The 21,935-nt window shown below is 56.8% G+C and overlaps 1 protein-coding gene across 4 annotated transcripts in view; it reads left to right on the forward strand.

Annotated features, from left to right (window-relative positions):
* ADCY1 (adenylate cyclase 1) overlaps positions 1–21,935 on the forward strand; it is a gene marked incomplete at its 5' end in the record, with an annotated part of 122,103 nt that overhangs the window by 54,188 nt on the left and 45,980 nt on the right. For all 4 annotated transcript variants that reach the window (XM_082632857.1, XM_082632859.1, XM_082632858.1 and 1 more), the window contains 4 exons: positions 2,160–2,287; positions 7,314–7,472; positions 12,203–12,344; positions 13,905–14,060. In XM_082632857.1, coding sequence (XP_082488983.1) covers positions 2,160–2,287; positions 7,314–7,472; positions 12,203–12,344; positions 13,905–14,060 — 585 coding nt within the window. The remainder of the gene's footprint in view (positions 1–2,159; positions 2,288–7,313; positions 7,473–12,202; positions 12,345–13,904; positions 14,061–21,935) is intronic.

Raw genomic sequence — 21,935 nt, forward strand, 5'->3', positions numbered from 1 at the left:
ACGAGTCAGGGATCATGAGCTTTCCACTGAGGGTCTCTGCGCCTGGGGAGAGTCGCGCCCCTGGCAGTGGACCCTCATCTCATCCTGGGCGCTCGGGTCTAGTGAAGGCAGCCCGAGTGTGAAGATGGGACACGGATGTATGGGGGGGAGCTGCCCCTCACTGGCCTGCATGGTGTGTCCTGGCAGTGACGGTGGGGACAGGTGAGGACGGACACTCTAGAGGTACCAGAAGAGAGCCCGGGCTGCCTGCTAGCCTGGAGAAGCCTGGCTGGCTGCCTCCCAGGGGCTCTGCGGTGTGGACGTCTCCACCAGGCCCTGGGCTCCCAGACTCTGTCACGGGACAAGTCAGCCCTGGCACGGCCTGCCCGTGGGACGCTGGGAAACAAGCCCCTTCTGCAGACCAGGAGGCTGGTGTCCTAATGGTTAAGTGGCCGCCCCTGGTCTCTTGAAGGATGAGTGGCTGGACCCTGGACCTCCCTGAGGCCAGCTCCCTGTCCACAGGGGGAGCTTGTGGGGCTTAGCATGGGGAAGACCCGGTCACTGGGTTTTCCCAGAGGCCACCCGACAGGTGGAAGTGACGGGTCTTCTCCCCTTTGACCGACTGAGGGAGGCCCTACACTGAGGGAGGCCCAGGGCTGGGGCGAGCTGGGCCCCCAGCCATTCAGTGGCCTGGGCCGTCTCTCAGGAGAGCAGCAGGCTCGCTGGCCCTTGTTCCTCCCCGACCCTCTGCCCCGGTGGACAGCGTCCTGCAGAAAAAGTGCGAGCTGTGTGTGAACCCGCGGGTGGTGAGGGCTGAGAATTCTCATCCCAGGGCACTGTGTGAACTCACAGCATTGGAGAAAACCTGCAGGAGGTGGCTCATTTGTAAGAAACCAAAGAGCAGAATTAAATACAAGCTGTAGAATGTGTTCTCAGAGTAGGGTCGGCAGAGCTCTGGGCTGTACAGGACCATCCGGGGGACTGTCCATCCCAGGGGCTGGGAGGTCCGTCTCATCCACGGGCAGGCTGCGTGAGGCTGCTCCCCGTCACGGACGTGCCCAAGCTCAGGAAACACGATGTCATGAATGGTAGGACAGAGAATCCAGCTGTCTCCTGTCAAGACAGACACTGGAGACTTGCAAAAGTGAGAAGGATGCCTTGCTTCTCATTTGTTTTTGTTTGGGGAAATGTCATAATTTTTCAAACAGTGTGTTACTTATGTTATTATGTAATGGATTTGCTATTGTTACTTTAAATGCTTTAATACATTAAAAAAAATCTCTCAGTTGTAGCTTCTTATGTGGTAATAGCCATAGGTGTAACCTGCTTACATGAAAACTTTTGTGAGGTCCTCAGTTATTTAGGGGGGGTTTGAAGGGGTGTTGAAAACAAAATGCTCTAAAACTGCCGTTTTAATGCTGTCCTTGAAATAAAACTGACAGTCACCGTCATAATCATAGCTGACCCCAGTGGACTGGTGCAGGACAGGTGGTTGTAAGCATCTGATGTGTCTCTCTGTCCTCAACACGAGGGCGAGGTGGGTGCTGGCATTCTCACCTTTGTGTAAGTGCGCGAGTAGACCTTCTGCAGTGTTGGATGACTCTCCAAGGTGTTCCCTGTGGGTGGTGAGGTCTGGGCTCAGGCCCCGGCTGGTGGTTCTCTGGGGGAGAGCTGCTCACACGGCCTGTGGACCTTGACTCTGGGTTAAGCCACAGGCACTCAGATGCGTGTGGCCTGCCCTTCCCGGGCTGGCGAAGGAGTCTAGCATGTTCCAGAAGGGCCAATCACGTGGTGATCCAAGGACGGGGACTGTACTAGCCCCTCTTGGGAGAGGGGGCCCCTCCTTGGGGAGAGGACCTGGCTCCCAGGCATGGGGTGACCTCCCCTCACCTGTGGGGTTGGCCCGGTGATCTGAAGGGCAGGGGAGGCGGACCCCCGCGTGGGAAGAGGCTGAGTGCGGGTAGCGGGGATGGCGTGGGGTGCCCCAAGGCGACCCTAATTACAGCCATAGAGGGGCCACCTGCCCTCCCGAGGTACCCTGACTGTGGGAGAGCCACCTGGGCCCTGGTCTAGGTCGGGCCTTGAGCTCAACGGTCAGCGCACCTGGTGGTGGCAGAGGCGCAGGTGCTCGGACGGCCCCAGGTGCGTCACTAACATGCCCTTTGCCCTCTTGCCCAAAGGAGAACCACTGCCGTCGCATCAAGATCCTGGGAGACTGCTACTACTGCGTGTCAGGCCTCACTCAGCCCAAGACTGACCACGCCCACTGCTGCGTGGAGATGGGCCTGGACATGATCGACACCATCACGTGAGTGCCCTGCCGTGCAGGCCTGCCTCGTCCCAGCCGGTGTGTCCGAGGTGGATCACTTGTGCCGCGGCTGCGGAGACCCAGAGCCACGCGGCGAGGTGCGGGGTGGAGGAGTCCCGCCTGCTCTGTGCAGCTCTGCCTCTGTGATTCCCTTCTTTGCATTCTGTAGGGACTGCATTTCTTTGTCCACGGTGATCCAGGGTATTGCCAGCTATGCATTAGTCAGGCCAAAAAAATGACCCTTCGAGCTTAGCCGGATAAGAGGTTCAAGGAGTCGATTGCGGGAAAGGGTTGGCTCAAATCCGGCCGCGTTCCAGTTGCAAAGGAGTCCCATGTGCTTGTCCACGCGGGCAGGTGACCAGGTGTCAGGTGCTCTCTGGGGAGAGAGGGTGGGATGGAGCAGGTATTTCTGGAACACTGGGGGCCTGGCCTGCTCCTTTCTTAGCCACCCTCATAGTCCTCATCAGGGGATGAGGAGGTGGGAGCCTTCCGTCTAGTTAAGGAGGGTGTGGAGCTGGGAGGTTGGGCCGGTGGACGGAGCTTAGAGCCACATTCCAGCTTCTCGACTGGAGAGGTGGCTTCGGCTCCATGAGATGGGGTCACCAGGGCCTGGTGTGGTTTCACACTTGGGAGCAGAGAAGTGATAGCACCAGAATGGAACGCGGTGGGAGGACCAGCAGGCTCGACTGCACAGTCCTTGCGAGGCAGACTGCGGGGTCCACACACCTGCACACTGTGTGCAGGAGCAGGGCGCTCAGCACCTCGCCAGCGTGCTCGGCCTGGTACCCCGCTTCTCAGGAGCTGTGTGTCGGCATCGCCTGGGCAAGTCAAATCCCTGAGGCCTGCTCTGCCCGGAGAGCCAGTGGCAGCTGGTCTGAGCTGTGGTCTAGGATTGAGGGTGGAAAAGCCCCCCCAGGTGATTTCAATATGCAGCCCCTGCTCTGGAGAAAAGAAGCTGAACCGGAGAAGAGGCTGGTTGTTGACCGGCCTGCTCTTTGGGGAGGCCAGAGGTGGCCCTGGGTCGCAGGCACAGCGCCGTGGGTGACCCGGAAGCAGAAGAGGCTGCGGTGCCAAGATGTCCCTTGCCGGGACCACAGAGAGGTCTGCTGCAGGCCTGGGGACCTCTGAGTGGACAGAGGACACCCAAAGGCGGGAGGGATGGTTGGCAAGGTTATGAGATTCCTGAAGCATCTCGTGCAGACGCCGTGCGTGGTGATGCAGATGCTCAGGTTAAGGGGATGCGCGAGCCCCACCGTAGGGGCGTTGAACCACTGTTGTCAGCTCCCTCTTCAGGCGGATGCTTTGCGGGCAGCACATCCACCAGGGTCGCTCACTTCAGAAAACAGGACAATCCATTCCGACCCTTGTGAGTGCAGGACCGACTTGTGTGGGTCAAGCGCTTGCTGCTGCCGCCGTCGGATAGAGAGGAGCTGAATAAGGAATCTGTAAAAAACCGAGGAAGAAATCTCTGCAAGGGCAAGAGCAGGCAGGCGTGCAGCCAGACCGGCTCTGACCTTGTGTGAGACCGGAGGGGTCGAGGGTCTTCTCCCTGGCCAAGAAGTGAGGAATGATCTTTTTTCCACTTGGTAGAAAGTTCATCTCTATGGGGAAAACAGGTGGAAAGATTTTCCGTGTTCCGTGTAAAAGACCGAGCGAAGAACGCAGCCTTGAATGTGGAGTCCCAGGGCTCTCAACCCCCTCCCAGTGGAGTGGCAGTGCCCAAGGGCCCCCCCGGGCTCCTGCTCTGGGGAATCTGGCCCCCATCTGCCCTCAGCACCCAAATCAGATCCTCCTCTCAAACTGTGGACCCCATTAATGTGTGAAATGTGCTCTTAAAAAAAACACCACAAGTTAATCGTTGTTGGTGTGATTTTTAATAATAATTTAAAGTCATATATATATTCCTGGTTTGGGCCAGATGGCACCTGCCTGTGGGAGGAATGGAGATAGAGTGGGAAGAGCCTTACGTGCCCAGCAAGTGTGGTGACTGGCTTCGTCTTGCCCCTGCAGAGCTGTGGCCCTGGCTTCAGTTTCCCCATCTGAAAAATGGGAGTGATGGCTCCATGACATCCAGGGCTCTGAGCGAGGTTGGATTGGCAGAGACCAGGGCAGTGGGACCAACGTCATGGCCACGTCCAGGCCCTGCGTCCTGGTGGTCAGGGGCTAGTCCTTGACCTTGAAGGTTCTGGGGAGGTTTCTCCAGGACTCCTGGTGGTGTCATGCTGCTTGGACCTATGTCTTTGACCCTAAGTTCTGTGGCCCCTCCCCAGGGCACCCAGGCCTGATCCTGCCCCCCCCAACACACCAGTGGGTGTGCTGCCCATGTGAGATCTGTGCCTCTACCTTTTCCTGCACCCCAGTGCCAGCTTCCCTCTGTCAGGCCTTGAATATTAGGTCAGACCCAAGGAAACTGCTCCTCTGAAGCCAAGTCTGGTACAAGAACACTTCCTAGAGTTCAGGCCGTCAGTCCCCAGATGTGGCTGTTCCTGAGTGGGCTGGGGGCTTCCTGCCCAAGGAAGCAGACAGGCCCCCTGGGTTCCTGGCTCCCCATTCTTGAGGTGATGCTTTGGTTTCCTTGCATCCCTGATTTTCTCTGCTGTGACATGCAGAAACTGTGTTTGCATCTCTGAGCTGTTGTGGGAATTAAATGGGATCCCAGGTTAAATGGGCTGGCATGGAAGATGCTGGGTCCCCAGCCACTGCGGTCATCAATTCATTAACCCCCAGAAAAGGGAGCCAGCTGGGCTGCTGCTGTCCCTCCCTTGGGCTCCAAAGCATCAGGATTCTGTGCACTTATAGGAATGGGGTTTGTCCACGCCACGGGGAGCACCTTGCCCATCATAGGCATTAGCAAATCACGAATCAGACCTCCAAACTTGCAGGGTACCATTTTGCTAAATACTTCATCCAGACGTTGCTTTGCTTGTGATCTGGGTATTTTTGGTTCACTATATGTGGGCCTCGGGTCAGCAGGCGGCAGGCCCGTCCAGGCACAGAGGACTTCCAGGTACCGAGCGTGGAGGCTGGCTCATGCGCAGTGACCACCAGGTGGGATGGGGCTAGTCAGGACACTGTGGACGCAGGTGGGCTGTGGAAGCTAAACCAGGGCAGGAGGTGTCAGCTACCGCCTTCCTTCTCCCTTGGGCTGACACCAAACCCAAGGGGCCAGTGGTGGGTGCTGTGGCCGGAATGCATCTGTCCAGCTGCTAAGCCCTGTTACAGCTTGCAGCCGTTGCGGGTGGGGTAGGTGGGAAGTCCCAGCCGCCTGGGACAAGACACAGGTGAGGAATGGCCTGGGGCAGCCCCACCCAGGATGCTTGCAGCCCACTCTCTGGGAGGGCCCTAGAATGTCCACCAAGCCTCTGGTCAGTAGAGTCAGCCCGGCCATGTGGCCACGTGGATGCAGTAGTCTCCTCTGATGGAGCCTGACCCAGCTACCATAGTGGAAGCAGAGTGACAAGGGTCTGGGCAGGGACGGGGGTGGGTTTGCTGTGGTGAAGGATCTGGGAGAGCTTCCTGGATGCGGCATCCGGGCTGGCCCTATGTTCTGTTTGAACAGGGTGGGATGCACATGAATCAGCCCTGAGACTTGGAGCAGGAGTGAGATTGTGCTCACAGGCTCGGGGCACCTGCTGTATTGGGGGGGCAGGTCTAGACGTGGTTGGACTACAGGGCACCTGCTGTTGGGAGGGGACGGAGGGTGGGTAGTCCATGTCGGGCTGCCCGAGGGTGGTGGCGGTGTGGCCCTGTGTGCCTTTGGTCTCCCAGTCTCCCTTCCTTCTCACAGCCGATGTCCTAATCATGGGGCCGCCATGTCCCCGAGCCTCAGCTCCATCTTCCTGCCCTTCTTGCTACGGAACGTCTCCACCGGCTGGAGAGCCCCATCCAACACACGTGCCGGTTGGGGCCACCTTTGGACCCGCCCAGGGTGGGGAGGGCTGGGGGCGCCGTGGCTGACCCCCTCCCCGCCCTCACGGCTTCCTTGCAATTCTGTCCCTTGGAGCACACCAGCCAGGCCTGATATTGCTTCCTCAGCAACATGCTTCAGACTTTTTAAAGATTAAATAATCTCTTGCTTTTGGGGAGAAGTGGAAAAATCCAGCAAAGTGGCATCAGAGGGCCTCCCCGTGGCTGCGGTGCGTCCCCTGCGTTCTGACTGCGATCACAGGCCCTTTGTGTGCTTCCTGCATCTCACTGCACCGTGGGCCTCGTGGGGCTGGAGAAACCATGCAGGGCGTCCTCGTGTCCCCCGAGGGGATTTCTGAGCACAACCCGCCTGCATGACTGCCGTGAATCTCTTTCCAAGGAACTTTTAAAACCACCTCCTGTTTCTTCTGACGGGTGCTTCCTGTTTCTTCTGATGCTGCCCCCACCTCTGAGGGTGGTCTCTCCTGGGGCCCTCAGGGCTTCATGCCAACCCTTTCCTCAGCCGGGGCTGGAAGTGGAGCGCGCGTGCACTGGCCCTGCAGTCTGATTTCAGCGTCCGCATGTTTTGCCTTGTTTTCTCCCGTGAGTTGACTGACGTGCAGTTTACAACCCACAAGGTCCACCTGTTGTTTGGGGCAGGTTTGTGGAGCCTCGGGCCTCCCCACAGGCTGGGTCTGCAGCCCACCCTCTCAGTCAGGGAACTCAGGGTCAAACCTTGACCGTTCCCAGGGCTCCTGGGACCCTGTCCGATGTTCCCCGGGGCTCTCACGCTGGCCCCTGGCTAGCAAGCAGGCACGAACACCCCTGATCAGGTCATGGTACCCAGAGCAGGATCGGGGTCCTGGGCTCATTTCTCTTCTGCCGCTGCTCTGGATGGGGAGGGGGATAGGGGAGGTGGGATGCCTTGTGAGATGGCCAGTGGCCAGGGAGCAGGGGGAGCCAGCTTGGAGTGACCCCTACCCACCAGGACCCACAGCTCGGGGGTCAGGCTGACTAGGTCAGGATACCCCCCCCCCATGCTCCCGCTGCCCTGTGCTCCTGGCCCTGAGGGAGCAGACCACGGGGCCCCAGCCCCACGCCCTGCCTGTGTTTGCTGCAGGTCCGTGGCCGAGGCGACTGAGGTGGACCTGAACATGCGCGTGGGGCTGCACACCGGCAGGGTCCTCTGCGGGGTCCTGGGCCTGCGCAAGTGGCAGTACGACGTGTGGTCCAACGACGTGACCCTGGCGAACGTCATGGAAGCCGCTGGCCTGCCTGGGTAAATCGGGGACCCTGAGGGCAGGGGCGGGGGATTCTAGTTCATCCTTCTGCCTGGGGATCTGGGAATGCCCGGCTGTCCCAGCCCCACCCCCAAGGCTCCAAAGAGAGTGGGCAAGCCGACCCTGGAGGAGGAGACTGAACGCCCCGGCGGTCTGCCTGGCTCCGGGCTGTCCTGCGTGCTGACTGTTGCTTCTCATTTTGCTTTCTTTCTCAGACTTACAGTGGAAAGTGTTCTTGCCTTTAGAGCCCCACTAGGGAAGTTACAGATTTTCTTCTAGAGCGAGGAGTATGCATTTCTCATTGGTCCGTGCACTCCTAATGCTTTCTAATTACAGTCACCTCCTTTGGTCTTATTTTCTTCAAACCATTCCACAGAGCCAAGGCATCATGTATGGTGAAAACATTAACCCGAGAACTGAACAGGAACTCCCCTCCCTCCACGAACCGGTGGGCAGCAGGGGGATGATGTGATTGCAGAAGAGGGGGCTCTGAGGCATACTCTCACGGTCCCACCCTCCCGATTTCCGCCTCTTGGAGGGGTTGGCAGGCCGTGCTCGCAGCTGCTGCAGGGCCCAGCTGCGGTTCCCAGGGGCTAGAGCTGAGCGTTAGACTCCTGCACACGCATGTCTGCTTCTGTCTTACGAACCTCAGGGCAAAGCTCTGTGCCCTCCGCTCTGAGGGGCCTCAGGGCCCCTCTGACCCTGGCTGCCTGTCCCCAGCTGTCCTGTTCTCACCCTAGAGACCTGGCGTCCTCTGGGCCACATCTTCCCCCCTCCCTCCTGGCCTGACTTTTTGGTGGAGGTGGCGGAAACAGGTGACACCTTTCCTTGTGCCAAGGCCCTGAGCTCGGCCAAGGGACCAGTGAGTGGCATCCAAGGCCACTCGCTCTGGAGAGCGGCTTTGAAATCGCAGGGAAGGAGGGCTTACGGGGCTCCAGGAAGCAGCAAGCCTGGAGATTAGAATCCAACGAGCCTGAATCCACGCTGAGCCTGCCATGGGAGTGGCCACGGCATTTCTAAGCGAGTTTAAAAATCGCGGCATTGTCGTCTGTGACCCGGGCTGCCTCTGAGCGTCCCCCTGGGGGGACCTTCTTGGCCACCGACCCCTCCTTCCTCCAGGGCCCCGTCCTTCCAGCACCCCTCCACTCCTCCTCCTGTTCTCCACCCTTCAGAGCAGGGTTCGGGCTGGGGGGCCACCTTCTCACTGTGCCTGCCCCTTGCCCTCTGGGCGCCAGAGTGAATCCCAGCAGCAGCCCGCCTGCAGCCCTGCTGTCCTACACAAAGTCCAGCCCCTTGGCTGGCCAGGTGGTGCCAGGAGCCGCCCATCTCCCTCCTCCCCTGCCCACTGAGGTCTTTAAGCGTTCCACCTGCCGTGCAGACAAGCACACGGACTTCCCACCGCCAGGGACCCCGCTCCGCAGGCCCCTTCACCTGGCCAGGGCCTCTTTCAAGTTCCGGCTCACTGGTAGCTTCCCTCCTTTCACTCTACCTACCAGTCCCACGGGGGTGGGGGGCGCATCCTGCCTGCCCTGCCCTCTGCTTTGCTTCTTTCTTCCCTCCTCCCCTCCACTCCCCCTTTCGGAGACGCCCCCCGTCAGGAGCACAGTGTTTCCAGAGCACCTGGCTCTTCCAGGAGGGGGGAGGGTGGTGTTGGCAGCGAAGACAGAGCCCTCGGCCCCGGTGGGGTTCACGTTCTTGGGGGGCCACAGGGAGCACTCTGGGGGACGCAGAGAGGGGAGCACGACCCGGGGCTGGGGGGAGGTGCCTTTATCACCTGTCAGCCTGGGTCTCCTGGGCACTGAGGTCAGTTCGGAGCTGGGCGGGGGTCTGGGGAGCTCACAGGCCCTTGGGGGGGCACTGAGACCCTGGCACTGCGCACGGAGCGCCAGGAGGATGTGCAAGGAGGAGGGCCCGAGCCTGAGAGTTCCTGAGAGAAGGAGGGCGGGAGACAGGAAGAGGGGCAGGGGAGGGCGGGGTGGTGAGAGGGGGTGCGGGCAGCCGGGAGGAGGGCCGGGGAGGAGGGAGAGCCGTCAGCTGTGTTCAGTGCTGCAGAATGAGGACTGGACACCAGATCAGGTGCGGGCCGCCAGCGGTGGCCTCAGCAGAGGGTTCAGGGCACACGAGGGCCAAAGCGTGACTGCCTGGCTCCCGGGGAGACAGCATTGCGACTCTCCCCGCAGGGAAGGGGCCGGAGCGGAAGGAAGCTGGCCTGGGAGGGGTTGCTGGAAAGCTGCTCTGTGAGTGGGGACCAGGGGCTGCTGACGCCACCCTCCCCAGTGCCTCTAGGGGCCTGGCACACGGGGTGTGTACACCCCTCGGGGTCCTGCCTTGCCCTTGCAGCGGGGGAGGGGGGGGACGTGTGTGATGGGGCTTTTTCGGTAACCTTCCGAGACTCCCAGGCCCCTGGAGATGGTGTACTCCCTGGAGCTTCTCAGGGTTTCCCCACTCTACCTCTCTTTAGGTTTGCACTATTCTTAATGTGATTCCTTCCTTCTTTTAAACAATTTTATTTTATGGAAGTATAGTTGATTCACAATGTTGTGTTAATTTCTACTGCACAGCAAAGTGATTCAGTTACACACACACATATATATATATATCAATACGTTCTTCATATTCTTTTCCATTATGGTTTATCACAAGATGTTGAATATAGTTCCCTGTTCTGTGCAGTAAGACCTTGTTGTTGATCCATTCTCTATATAATAGTTTGCACCTGCTCATCCCAAACTCCCAGCCCATCCCTCCCCCTTCCCCCTTGGTCCTTCTTTTGCTTTCTTCATCCACCCACCTATCCACTCATCCATCCATCCTCCATACTTCCTTCCATCCACCCATCCATCCTCCATGCATCCATTCTGCAAGCACTTATCTTCTATTCATTGGGTATTAGGGGAGTGTGGCTGATCAGACAGACAGATGGACGGGTGGACAGATGGGAGGAATGAATCACTGCTGTGTCTTTACCCCAGCATCTCATGCTGGGACCCCTGGGACTTGGTTCATGGACTCCTTCCCAAGGCCATACACCCTGAGTGGTTGCCTTGGAGAGGCCAAGGCCAGGGAAGGATGGGGCACCTGTCTGCTTCTTGCACGGAGATGGCCTTCAGCTTCTTGGTGGCAGGAGACCACACAGCCCTCTCTGCTGCCCTGAAGCACACACGGCTCCTGGTCAGCCCCAAACTGATGTGCTGGATGCATGTTCCAGGCTGCCTGGAAGCAAGTGAAATTGGGTCCTGAGCAAATGGCCTACCCGCGTCCCCCGTCCTAGGGGCCCTCAGGTAGGAACCATGATTGGGGTCCCCTGCATACCCCACCCAGCTCCAGGGTATGGTGGAGCCCCCTCCGCCCCAGGCCCCACATCTCCCCAGCCCTACTGTCTTGGACAAGACAGTCTCATCAATAACCGGGCTCTGGTGCTGCGGGCCTTAGGGCTGGCGGACACTGGGAATCCCCACCCTCCGTCTCCAGGGCAGGCGAGCTAACGTGGCTGGCTGTCTTCACTCCCACCACCTGTGTTGGGTGAGGGGTCGCCCCGTGAGTGGTGGGCAGCACTTGCAAGTGAGGTGGCCCTGTCCCCTTTAGTGGCCTTGCTGCTCAGGACCAGCCACGCCTCCAGTTTCTCCCCAGTCCAGGCTGAGAGCCTGGGTGCTATCCATTCCCACCATGTGCTTCAAGGGCAACCTGCACCCGAGACCCCTCCTCTTTTCCAGAGCCTGAGATGCTCTGTGCTGAGAGCGGTTGCTGATGTTTCTGTCTCCCTATTGGCCCCTCAGCTCAGTGACAGGACTGTGCTGTCCCTCTCTGTGGTGGAAGGAAGGGAGGAAGGAGAGGAGGGAGGGGGACCAGTGAATGAATGAGTGGACATGCGTGCATTTCTGGAGACCGTTGATGCCGTTCGCAGTTCAGGGCCAGGCTGATGGGGTGACAGTGTCCCAGGTGCCCTCAGGGCCAGCCGTGGGGGGATGCTCACTCCTGCCTCAGTGCCCTGCATGTGTCTCCCCCTCCCCAACCAAGGAATTCAGGAGACTGTTTGGGGACGTGAGGGCTCAGGTCTTTGCAGGGAGTGTATTGCATGCTGGGGAGTTTGTGTTTTTCCCTAAGTCCGAGTGCTTGGGTCTTGCTAAGGGCCGGAAGCTCAGGCCATGTGTCTAGGTTACGTGGGGACTGGGTTTTGCTCAGGTTATGCTAACTGAGGATTTCTCCTTCTCTCACCAGACAACTCACTGGGGTGGGCGTGAATGCCGCGGCTCTGTTCCCACCCGCCCACTTTGTGTGGGGACAGTGTGGGCCTGACGTCAAGCTGGGGTCCTCCCACCCTGGGGGTTTGGGGACCGCAGCCGGGGGAGGGGCCTCGCTTCTCCCCTCACCTTGCCACCCTCTCCTTCCCTCATCGTCCTTTCTGTGTCCCCTGACACTTGCTTCGTTTGTCCCCTTCAGTTCCTCTTGTGTCCCTCTGGCCCCTTATCCCCTCTGCCTGCAGCCCTCCCTGTTCTTGGTCCTCCTTTGCACGCTTCCCCCTCTCTCCTGGGGTCCCTCCCCTGCCCCATCCCACCTGTCACTCCTCCTGTGCATATGCCCCAGGGAATCTGAGTGTTCCTTCCAGAGCTTGCCCGTGAAGGGGTGACACCTCTGCCAGGACCCCGCAGAGCATTGCCCGGATGCTGCCCAGACCAGCTGCGGCCCCGCAGGGGAGGCTCCGTCCAAATCTCCACCTCCTTTTCCGTAGGAAGGTTCACATCACAAAGACCACCCTGGCGTGCCTGAATGGTGACTATGAGGTGGAGCCGGGCCATGGACACGAGAGGAACAGTTTTCTGAAAACTCACAACATCGAGACCTTTTTCATCGTGCCCTCCCATCGGCGAAAGGTGGGCTCCAGAAGGGGTCCTGTGTGGAGCCTTCTTAAGGACTCACGGCTCCCCAGATCACTGCTTCTCAGGCCTTGAGCTCTGTGCACATGGGAGGGTGTCCCCGCTGACCTTGTGTCCTGGGCCTGGCCTGTTGCCTGTGAGGGGAGGGCCATGGGGGAGGGGAGGGCATGGAGCTGGGAGTCAGGGCCCTGGGGTCTTCGAGGGCTGGGCCATCCTGAGTCCTCCTGCACCTCCCTGGGCCTTCACTGCCTCTCCTGCAAATCAGGTTTGAGAATCCTCTGCAGGAGGTCAGGGATGGGGTGCACTGTGGATCGAGGAAGGCTTGTGACCATCCTGTGTGAGCGCTGAAGGTCATTCTGCCCTGGGAAAGCCCACTTCCGGGGCTCAGGTGAGGGGCGCAGGGCTCAGGTGAGGGACGCAGGACTCAGGTGAGGGGCGCAGGACTCAGGTGAGGAGTGCAGGGCTCAGCTGAGGGGCGCAGGACTCAGGTGAGGGATGCAGGACTCAGGTGAGCAGCACAGGACTCAGATGAGGGGCACAGGGCTCAGGTGAGGGGCGCAGGACTCAGGTGAGGGGCGCAGAACACAGGTGAGAAGTGCAGTGCTCAGGTGAGGGGCATAGGGCTCAGGTGAGGGGTGCAGGGCTCAGGTGAGGGGCATGGGACACAGGTGAGGTGCACGGGACACAGGTGGCCACAGTAATTCTTCAGAATACAAGCAGGTCAGGGAGAGCTTCGGGTTTCACTGTCCTGGTGCATCCATGGGCCAGTGCTCTCCAGGCCAGGATGCGGTGGCCCCCATGTGATGTGGGAGCTGTGGATGGGGGTGGCACTGGCCAGGGGAGAGAAATGGGGCTCAGGGCAGGGCAGGGTGAGCTGAATTCTGGAGAAGGGGAGTGAGTGTGTGAGAGAAGGGCAGGTGTGAGAGGTTTGGGTGACCAGCTGGGGTCAACCTGGGGACATAGGAGCAGAGGGCAGGGCGCCAAGGAGGAAGGCCTGCGAGCCGCTGCCGGGATGCAGGAGGCTGTGAGTCATAGGAGGGAGCCTTGGTGCCTCGAGTGGCTGCCGCCCTACCCGTCATACAGAGTTAAACACCAGCGTCAGCCATGGCTGCGGTTTGAGGGTGAGAAGGATGAAGAAGTCTGTACAATGAGCAGCCCCTTTGGAGAAGTTTGGGTTGAGGAGGAGAGAGAGAAAGGTGCAAGGCAGAAGGGGAGGTGCAAGGCAGAAGGTGCAAGGCAGAAGGAGGGACCCCGGGGGCCAGTGGGTGACACTTATCCACGTGGTGCTGCCCCAGCTGGGTGATGTCCATGCATCTGCCCCAGGATTCGGGCATCGCTCTCGTTTCAGAGCCATTGGGCGTAGTTGAGACCTGCGTGTTTGGGGACTGGGTTGCCGGTTCTGTTCCCTGCTGGGTCTGGTGAGCAGTAGGTCCTCAGCAAGTGGCCTGTGATCTCCCTGCCCCGTTAAGTTCTTGCTCCCCGCCCAAGAGGTAGGGTGTGTGTCTACCCAAGAGTGTGTCTGCTCACAGCGTTTCTCTTTGCTGCACGTCCGCACAGATATTTCCAGGGCTGATTCTCTCAGATATAAAACCGGCCAAGAGGATGAAGTTCAAGACCGTGTGCTACCTGCTGGTGCAGCTCATGCACTGCCGGAAGATGTTCAAGGCTGAGATCCCTTTCTCCAATGTCATGACCTGCGAGGACGACGACAAGGTAGGCGGGCCCCACCCCCGTGTGCCGGCCTGGCTCTGAGTTCCTGTTCGTCTGTCCTCCCAGGGCAGGCCTGCTGCGGTCTGCTCCATTAGCCCTCGCCGTTCACCTTTCACAGTCTTGTAAATGCTGTTCAGAGCTCGGCTGCTTTTGCTTTCCTGCAAAACACTTTTCATTATGTTGTGGGTTTTTTTTTGCAACTTGGCATTCCATGGATTTATCGGTAAATTCAAGCTACAGTCCCCCAGCCGTTGTTTAAATCTGTCCTCAGGATATTTGTACGTGTCAGATATTGTATCGCTGGTTCCGGAGCCCCTGACCTCCTCTGTCTGCACCCCCAGAGCCTCAACGTGGTGTCACCCCAGCCTTGCCCTTCACCTCCATGGAGAGCATCTCTGGCCATCCCCTCCCTCCCTCTCTGGCTCTCATATCAGAGGCCCCTCCTTCCTGGCTTAAGTCCCTCTCGTTCCTGGTGCATGGCCTCCAGCACCTGACGGAGGTTCCTTTTGTGGGTGTTCCTGCAGGTGACCTGGGTGCAGGATTTTCCATCTGTCTTCTTGGGTTGGTCAGAGTCACCTTCGTCTTTAGTCTGCTGGGATGGGGCGAGGCCTGGGGTGATAGCCTGGAGCTGAGCAGGGGCAGCACTGTGGCTGGCGGGGGGGGTGGTCCTTAGTGTCTGCTTCAACCACACAGACATACTGTCTGTAACCCGGGACCAGAGACCCTGATGCCTTCCCCCTCAGGGAAGACCCTGGTCCTCTGGGGCAGGAGGGCCGTGTCCCGGCAGCCTGGGGTGAAGCCTGTGCTCCACCACTTCGTCAACAGCTTTGAGCGTCCTCCCCACGTCCTCTTGTCATTGGCCCTCCAGCCCCTACACCGACGGCTGTGCCATCTGAATATTCTGACTTTCCCTATCACCTGTGTTCTTGGGTCTGCACAGCAGTGACTGATTGCCTGCTTCCCGAGATTGCGTTGCTGCTTCCGCACTCTCATTTTCTCCTCCGTGTGGGTTTTACACCTTTAAAAGGAATTCCCTCACCACAGTTTTAGTGGCTTTTCAGGAGGAAGCAAAATCCTGCTGACTCTCACTCGTGGTGCCTTATTCTAGAGGGATTTTTTTGTGATTTTGATTATGAGCTCCTATTTGGGAAAACTTTATCTGGAGATGCCTAAGAGCTCTGTTGCTGGTGAATTCCCTCAAGAAGATTGGCCTTTCCTCTACCGGCCTTGCAGGAGGCTAAATGCCTGGCTTGTGGTTTTTAGATGTCCCAAGTGACACACAGCTAGGTCTAAGACAGGCCAGCTGTCTTAGACCAATCCCACTGCATGATCTCTCCTGGTTGGTGTTTGCTGATGGAGCCTCTCAGGGTCTGGGGTTCAGCCAGAGGGCTTTGACTTCACTGCCCATCTTGCTCGGGCCCCTGGTTTTCTGTGAGCCCCATGAAAGCTTGATGGCACCATTCCCTGGCCTGCATTCCTACTGTCCTGACGTTTCTGGCTTCTGGTCATTTTCCTTACTTTCTTGCCAGCTCAGTTGTACATTTCAAAGTATGTATGAGTTAATATATTTACCCAGACTTTGTAACAGGAGAACTCTCAGGCTTTCTTGTTAGCCAGATTGCCAGGGTAGAAACCTTGATTTAAGCACTGTCTTCTTCCCGCAGTACCCCCGGCCCCAACCCCCTTGATTCAACTTGACCCCCAACCAGGGATGGGACTGGGGGAGGGTTATGAGGTGCACAATTTAAATATGCATCCAAAACTCAGTGTCAGGATATGCTTCCCTGGTGGTGCGGTGGTTAAGAATCCACCTGCCAATGCAGGGGACATGGGTTCGAGCCCTGGTCCGGGAAGATCCCACGTGCCGTGGAGCACCTAAGCCCATGTGCTACAACTACTGAGCCTGCGCTCTAGAGCCCGCGAGCCACAACTACTGAGCCCATGTGCCACAACTTCTGAAGCCCATGCGCCTAGAGCCCGTGCTCCACAACAAGAGGAGCCACCGCAATGAGAAGCCTGCACACCGCAGCGAAGACCCAACACAGCCAAAAATAAATGAATAAAATAAATGAATTTATAAAACAAAAAAAACACAAAAAAACACCTCAGTATCAGGATAAGTAATAGTGCAGTATTTTAAAAAATCAAATGTAATCCAAAAGAATCCACAATGAATGAAAAATCAAATTTTAGTTGAAGCCTGGGCAGTGCAGAGTCATCATCCTGGAGCCCGAGGCAAGGGCTGGTGTCCCCAGGACTCCTCAGGAGGGTTGGGGTGCGGAGAGGGGAGGGAGTGCGTCATTCCTGCTTGATTGCCCAGGGTGGTGGAGTTAATAAGGCTTTTCCTGGGCAGAGCCTGCTGACCTGTGAAAGGAGCCTATGACCCCTGGATTCAGACTGTGTCTGATGAGCCCACACAGCTAACATCAGCCTCTCCTTCTCTGGGGCCGGTGGCTGCTTGGTGTCCGCACTCGGACCACAGAGCGCCAGCAACACCCCCGCCCCAGCCATGGCTTCTTAGGTTGGGGAGGAATCACACACCTGGGCTCAACACCCAGGACAGGAGCCGTGCAGCTCCGTCCCTCCCATCCCAGGGGTGGGGGGAGGCAGATCTGCTGTGGGCAGGGCCCCTTCCCTCCCTCCTTTCCTTCCAGCGTCAGGAGTCACGGTTGGATTCCTGGATTCCTCGTCCCCCGAGCCTCTCACCTCCCCAGCTTTGCAGCCCTCCCGCCTCCCTTGGGAACATGAGTGGTGGTGTCCTGGGTTTCATCCTTGGCCCCCTGTCCCCACAGTCTCCCACGGGTCTCCCCTGTGTGCTCAGGGTCCCCAGGCCCCCTCTCCGACACACCCAACATCTCTGGTGCTTGGGACACCTCCGCTGCTGCCTGGCTGGCTCCGACGGAGGAGACTGCAGCCCAGGCCTGCGCTCTGCTCTCAGGCGCCCTCCTGCACCCAGCCCACTTCTATCTCCATCACGCCGCCTCCTCCAGACTCTGACCCCTCGTCCACAGGGCTCCCGATTCCGGCCTCGACGCCCCCTGGGCAGCCGCTATGGGCCCAGGCAGCTCCCCTGCTGGGGAGACAGAGAGCACAGCCCTCATGGGCAGGTGCTGCAGGCTGGGAGCCGAGCTGGGAGCCCGGGACTCTGCTGCCCTGCTCTGTGCTCTTTCATTGCCACCTGCTCCCCACGATTAATGAAAATGAGGATGGGGAGGATAGAGGGCTGGCACCGTGGGAGGGCATCAGAGGGTGAAGACAGGGCAGGTGGCCTGAGGGGGAGTCCATGGTGGTCCTGGAACGATGCGGTGGAGAGGCTCTGCACGGGCGGGGCCAGCCACCAGTGGGGACATTTGGGGAGGATGACATGAGTGCCCCGTCTGGTGACCCCTGAGCAGAGCAGCCCCTGCCCTGCAGCCGTTCTCCCCGGCAGGTCTCAGATCCTGCACCTGCTTTAGGATGAGGTCTGCCTCATCGTTCCTGTTCCTGTCTTCCGTTTACTTTATCCGCACCTTGAGCCTGATCGAGGGGGCCTTGGAGATGGAGCTGGGGAAGCCGGTGGGATCAGGGCAGTGGGTTCCACTGTCGCCTGTGCCTTTGTGCCGAGTTTGTGAGACATTGTGTCCCAGGTTCTGGGGGGTGACTCAGATGGACGTGATCAGCCTCAGAGCACAGCGTACCTGGGGTTCCCATGTTCCTGGCCTCTCGTGGGTCAGCAGCGTGGGAGCCCAGGGTGAATCAGCCGCTAGGTGGCGATACCGTGCACGCACCTCCGGGCAGGGACCTGGGCTTTGGGGTTTGGTGTCAGGGCTCCAGCACAGCTTTAGGGCACTTCACGTCCAAGGTACTGCTCTCCAGTAAATCCAATCCCCGCATTCTTACACTTGTTCTGTTTCTTCCTTCAATATTCCTTTCTGATAATAAAAGTAATTTATTGTGGAAAATATAGAAAAATACAAAAATGCACACAGAAGAAAATGAAAAGCATTCATCTACAATCCAATCACCCACAACCAACCTATCATTAACATTTTCGTCCTTCTAGCTTCTTAGATGTGTGTATATTTATAATATTGATGGGATGATATACAGTCAGTTTGCTGCTTGTTACTTTTTTTTCACTTGACAGTGTATCCTAAGGGTTTCTTTATATTATGGACTATTCCTCAAAAATAGGATTCTCTAATCATTGTGTAGATTTCCAGCCTAGGGAGAGACCATTTACTTACTCAACTTCCACTGATATTTAGGTCATTTCTGCTTTTATTGTTTTTTTGGGTTTTTTTCTTTTTTTTTTTTTAGCGGTACGTGGGCCTCTCACCGTTGCGGCCTCTCCCGTTGCGGAGCACAGGCTCCGGACGCGCAGGCTCAGCGGCCATGGCTCACGGGCCCAGCCACTCCGCGGCATGTGGGATCTTCCCAGACCGGGGCACGAACCTGCGTCCCCTGCATCGGCAGGCGGACTCTCAACCACTGTGCCACCAGGGAAGCCCCTGTTTTTTTTTTTTTAAGCAAAGTAAATGATTCACAGCATTTTTTGCTCACGAAAGTGCACTTACATCTCTGATCATTTTGTAAAATGGATTTCTCTGAGTTGAGTATCTGTGAGAGTGGGTGTGTAGCTGGTTAGAGATTGCAGCACCAGTGTTAACCTGTAGCAGCAGGTGGGAGATGAGCCTCCTCCTCCCCGGCCAGCGTGGGGAGACGCTCTCTATGGAGTCCCATAATACTGCCAGTAGATTTGCCTCTTCCAGAATGTACACCAGGAGCCTCCCAGTTCTCTCTCCCCTTTTAAAAAATGCTGCCTCTGGCCTTTTCTTCAGATTTGAAATTACCTAAGCATATTTATTTAAAAATATAAAAGTAACATGTACCCATGATACAGAAAGTCCAGTCCCCCGAACTGTTTACCATTTTGTGTTTTTTCTCCCCCAGAAAAACCTGGCTGTGTGCTAGAAGGTTAATGCCAATAAGACTTGACCTATTTAACTGTCCCAACGCCCTGTCTTTTCACTCAGTGACAGACCTGGCAGATCCTGGAGGCTCGTACCAGGGGGCCTCCACCTGCAGACAGACTTGTTTCCCGGTGCCTTGCTGATGCATGGGAACATGACTTCCAGATTTCTTCTCTTGGCCGTTGGTGCTGAGAACATCCTTAAGTAAAAAAAAAAAAAAAATTTTATACATCTTAGTGAACTTTACAAGGATAGCCTGGGGTAACTTCTTTGTAGTGAAATCACTGCGTTAAATGGTGCATGTATTTTAATTTGTGATCGCTGTTGCCAAATTGTTCTCTCCATGTTTTCCACACTCACTCTTGTGACAGCTTCCCCAGCACGGCCTCAGCACAGTTTAAGCACTGTTCATTGCTTCATGCTGCGTCTCCCTTCCTGATCTGTTTCAGGTCTGCAGAGGGCCTTTGCTACCCTGTTTCCCAGCTTTTTGTTTTAAAGATGGCTCGGAATATTTTAGAAACATAGTTCCCACCATTTCTGCTTGAATTTGATGAAGATAAAATTCTAGCTTATGTTTGGTCCATGCTTATTGAAATTGATTGTAATAACCTTTTTACTTCCCTTGGGTTTTCTTGATATACAGTGGTATCACTTTTAAATAGTGACAATTTTTGTTTCTTTTTTTATATCCTTTATTAAATGATAGTGATGAATGGCATTCTTTTTTTCATTCTGGCTTTAATTAGTTAAAACAAATAGAGTTTTCTTATTAATTGTGATGCTTTTGGTAAGAATTAGTAATAGGTGCCTAATGATCTCAGGAAAGTAGCCCTGTGAGTGAGTGTTTGCACTTTTTAAAATGAGAAGTAGATATTGAATTTTAGCAAATAGGGTTCAGTATCTATTGAGATGATCATTCTGGTGGCTTTTCTTCTCTGACTCTTACAGGGTAAATGGTATTACAGGCTCCTCCAAGGTTTCTTTGACGTCTAGTAGCTTTTTACTTGCTTTCTGTCCCCACTGAATCAGGATGCCCCAGGTATAACCACTACAGGGGACAGCAGTTGGCTCACCTCTCTGTCACCACGGTGATGTGTGTGCCACTCTTTTGTCACTGGCTTTTAGTTGTCGCGAGAGGACACTCTGACCCCTGAGGTGACAGGCTGACCTGAGGTGAATCTATGTCCATCAGCCCCAGACAAACCAGACCAGAGCACAGTCGCCATTGGCCACTTACTTTCTGAGCTGAAGGTCACTTACCGTGGTCGAGACCCAGGCCAGGTCTACCCACCTGGGAACAGCCTGCACTGGCATCCGTAAGCTGCTGGACAGAGCAGAGACACTTGCTGGGCTGGATCTGGGCATGGTGTTCTCGTTGCTTAGGCCTCAGGAAAGACTTCCTGCCTCAGGGCGGTTTCCAGGGGCTCGTAGGATTTCTCATCTGAGATCACCCGACTGAGCCATCCCTCATGGCCCTGCTCGAGAGCTTTGTGCCTTCAGCTGCTCCCTCCCCTCCTGGCCAGTTTTGGCTCAGCCCTTATGCTGACCCTTGTCTGGCAAAACTCCAGTGGGTTCCAGTAAGAGGTTCTACTCTTCCTCGCTCCCCGACAGCCCATGTCCTTGAAGTGGATTAAACCCCGAGCTGTCAGCCATGACAATCCAGCCAACACACCATTACCATTGTCCCCGGGGGAGCAAGGGGGCATCGTGTAGATCCTAACATGTACATAGTTGAAGGTAAGGTGGCAACTTTACAGCCCACTTCACAGTTAGATGAAATGGACAAATTCCTGGTAAAACTCAAAAGAGCAAGAAGACCCAGGCAAAAGTGGAAATGTGAATACTCCTTTGTCTGTTAGGAACTCAAGTTTTACTAAATTGCTTCCCAGGAGGGAACTCCCAGCCCGTATGGCTCTGATGGTGGGTTCTCCTGGTCATTGAAGGAGCTATAGTGCCCCCTCATATACGGACTCTTGCAGAGAAGAGGAAGGAGAGAACTTTGCAGCTGCTTCAAGGAGGCGGTGGATACCCACTGATGAGGACACCCCCTGGGAGGCGTGAACCTGGCCCCTGCCTCTGCTCTGGGAGAGGTTCAGACAAGGAATTCTTTGTGGAAAAGGGTGGGAAAAGCCGCCAGTTCTTAGGCTGATGAGTCATTTCTAGAAAGTCGTCTGTGAAGTGATAGCATCAAGCCCCTGGGGTGTCCCTGTCCCTTCAGTGGGTGAGGGTGGATGGCAGGGCCTCTCACTGGGCCCTGTGGGGAGCTGGATATGTGAGGGGACTGGGTAAGACCTGGGGCAGAGCAGCCGACTGCTGCCTGCTCCCCAGAGGGGCTGATGCTGGGCAGAGACCATTTCTCAGACCATGGCCTTCCTGGGGTGTCAGGTGTGAAAGGAGACCTGAGACGCAGCTCTGTGCTTTGCAGGCTTGGGGACACTTTTACTGATCTCAGCTGCTCATATGCTTCAGGAAGTTGCGTGCCCAGGCTCAGCCCCAGGAAGTGCATGCCTGCCCAGTCTACCCCAGCCCAGGGTTTCAGCTGCATGCTGTGGGAATGCCCCATCGTCCCTGTCCCCCAGTTCACCACCCCGTCTTCTTGTAACTACCACACCCCATGGCAGGTAGAGGGCAGATTGGGATTGGAGGAGCAGACGGGTCATAGCATCCAGGAATGCCGCTTCAGAGATGTGTGCTCTCGGGGGTGCTGCTAATCAGGAGTGGGTTTCAAGGCATATGAAGAAAACCCCAGTCATGGTGGCTTGAACAAAATAGAGGTTAGTTTTCTCATGGATAAAGCAAATCCAGAGAGCAGGAAGTTCAAGGCTAACGTGGTGGCTTCACAAGCACCTTGACCAGACCCTTTCTCTTTCATTATTCCGGCTTGCCTGCTCTGCCACCTCATGGCCCAAGATAAATGCTGGGGCTC

The sequence above is a fragment of the Mesoplodon mirus genome, assembly GCF_964341445.2.
Source record: "Mesoplodon mirus genome assembly, chromosome: 9".
Lineage (NCBI taxonomy): Eukaryota > Metazoa > Chordata > Mammalia > Artiodactyla > Ziphiidae > Mesoplodon > Mesoplodon mirus.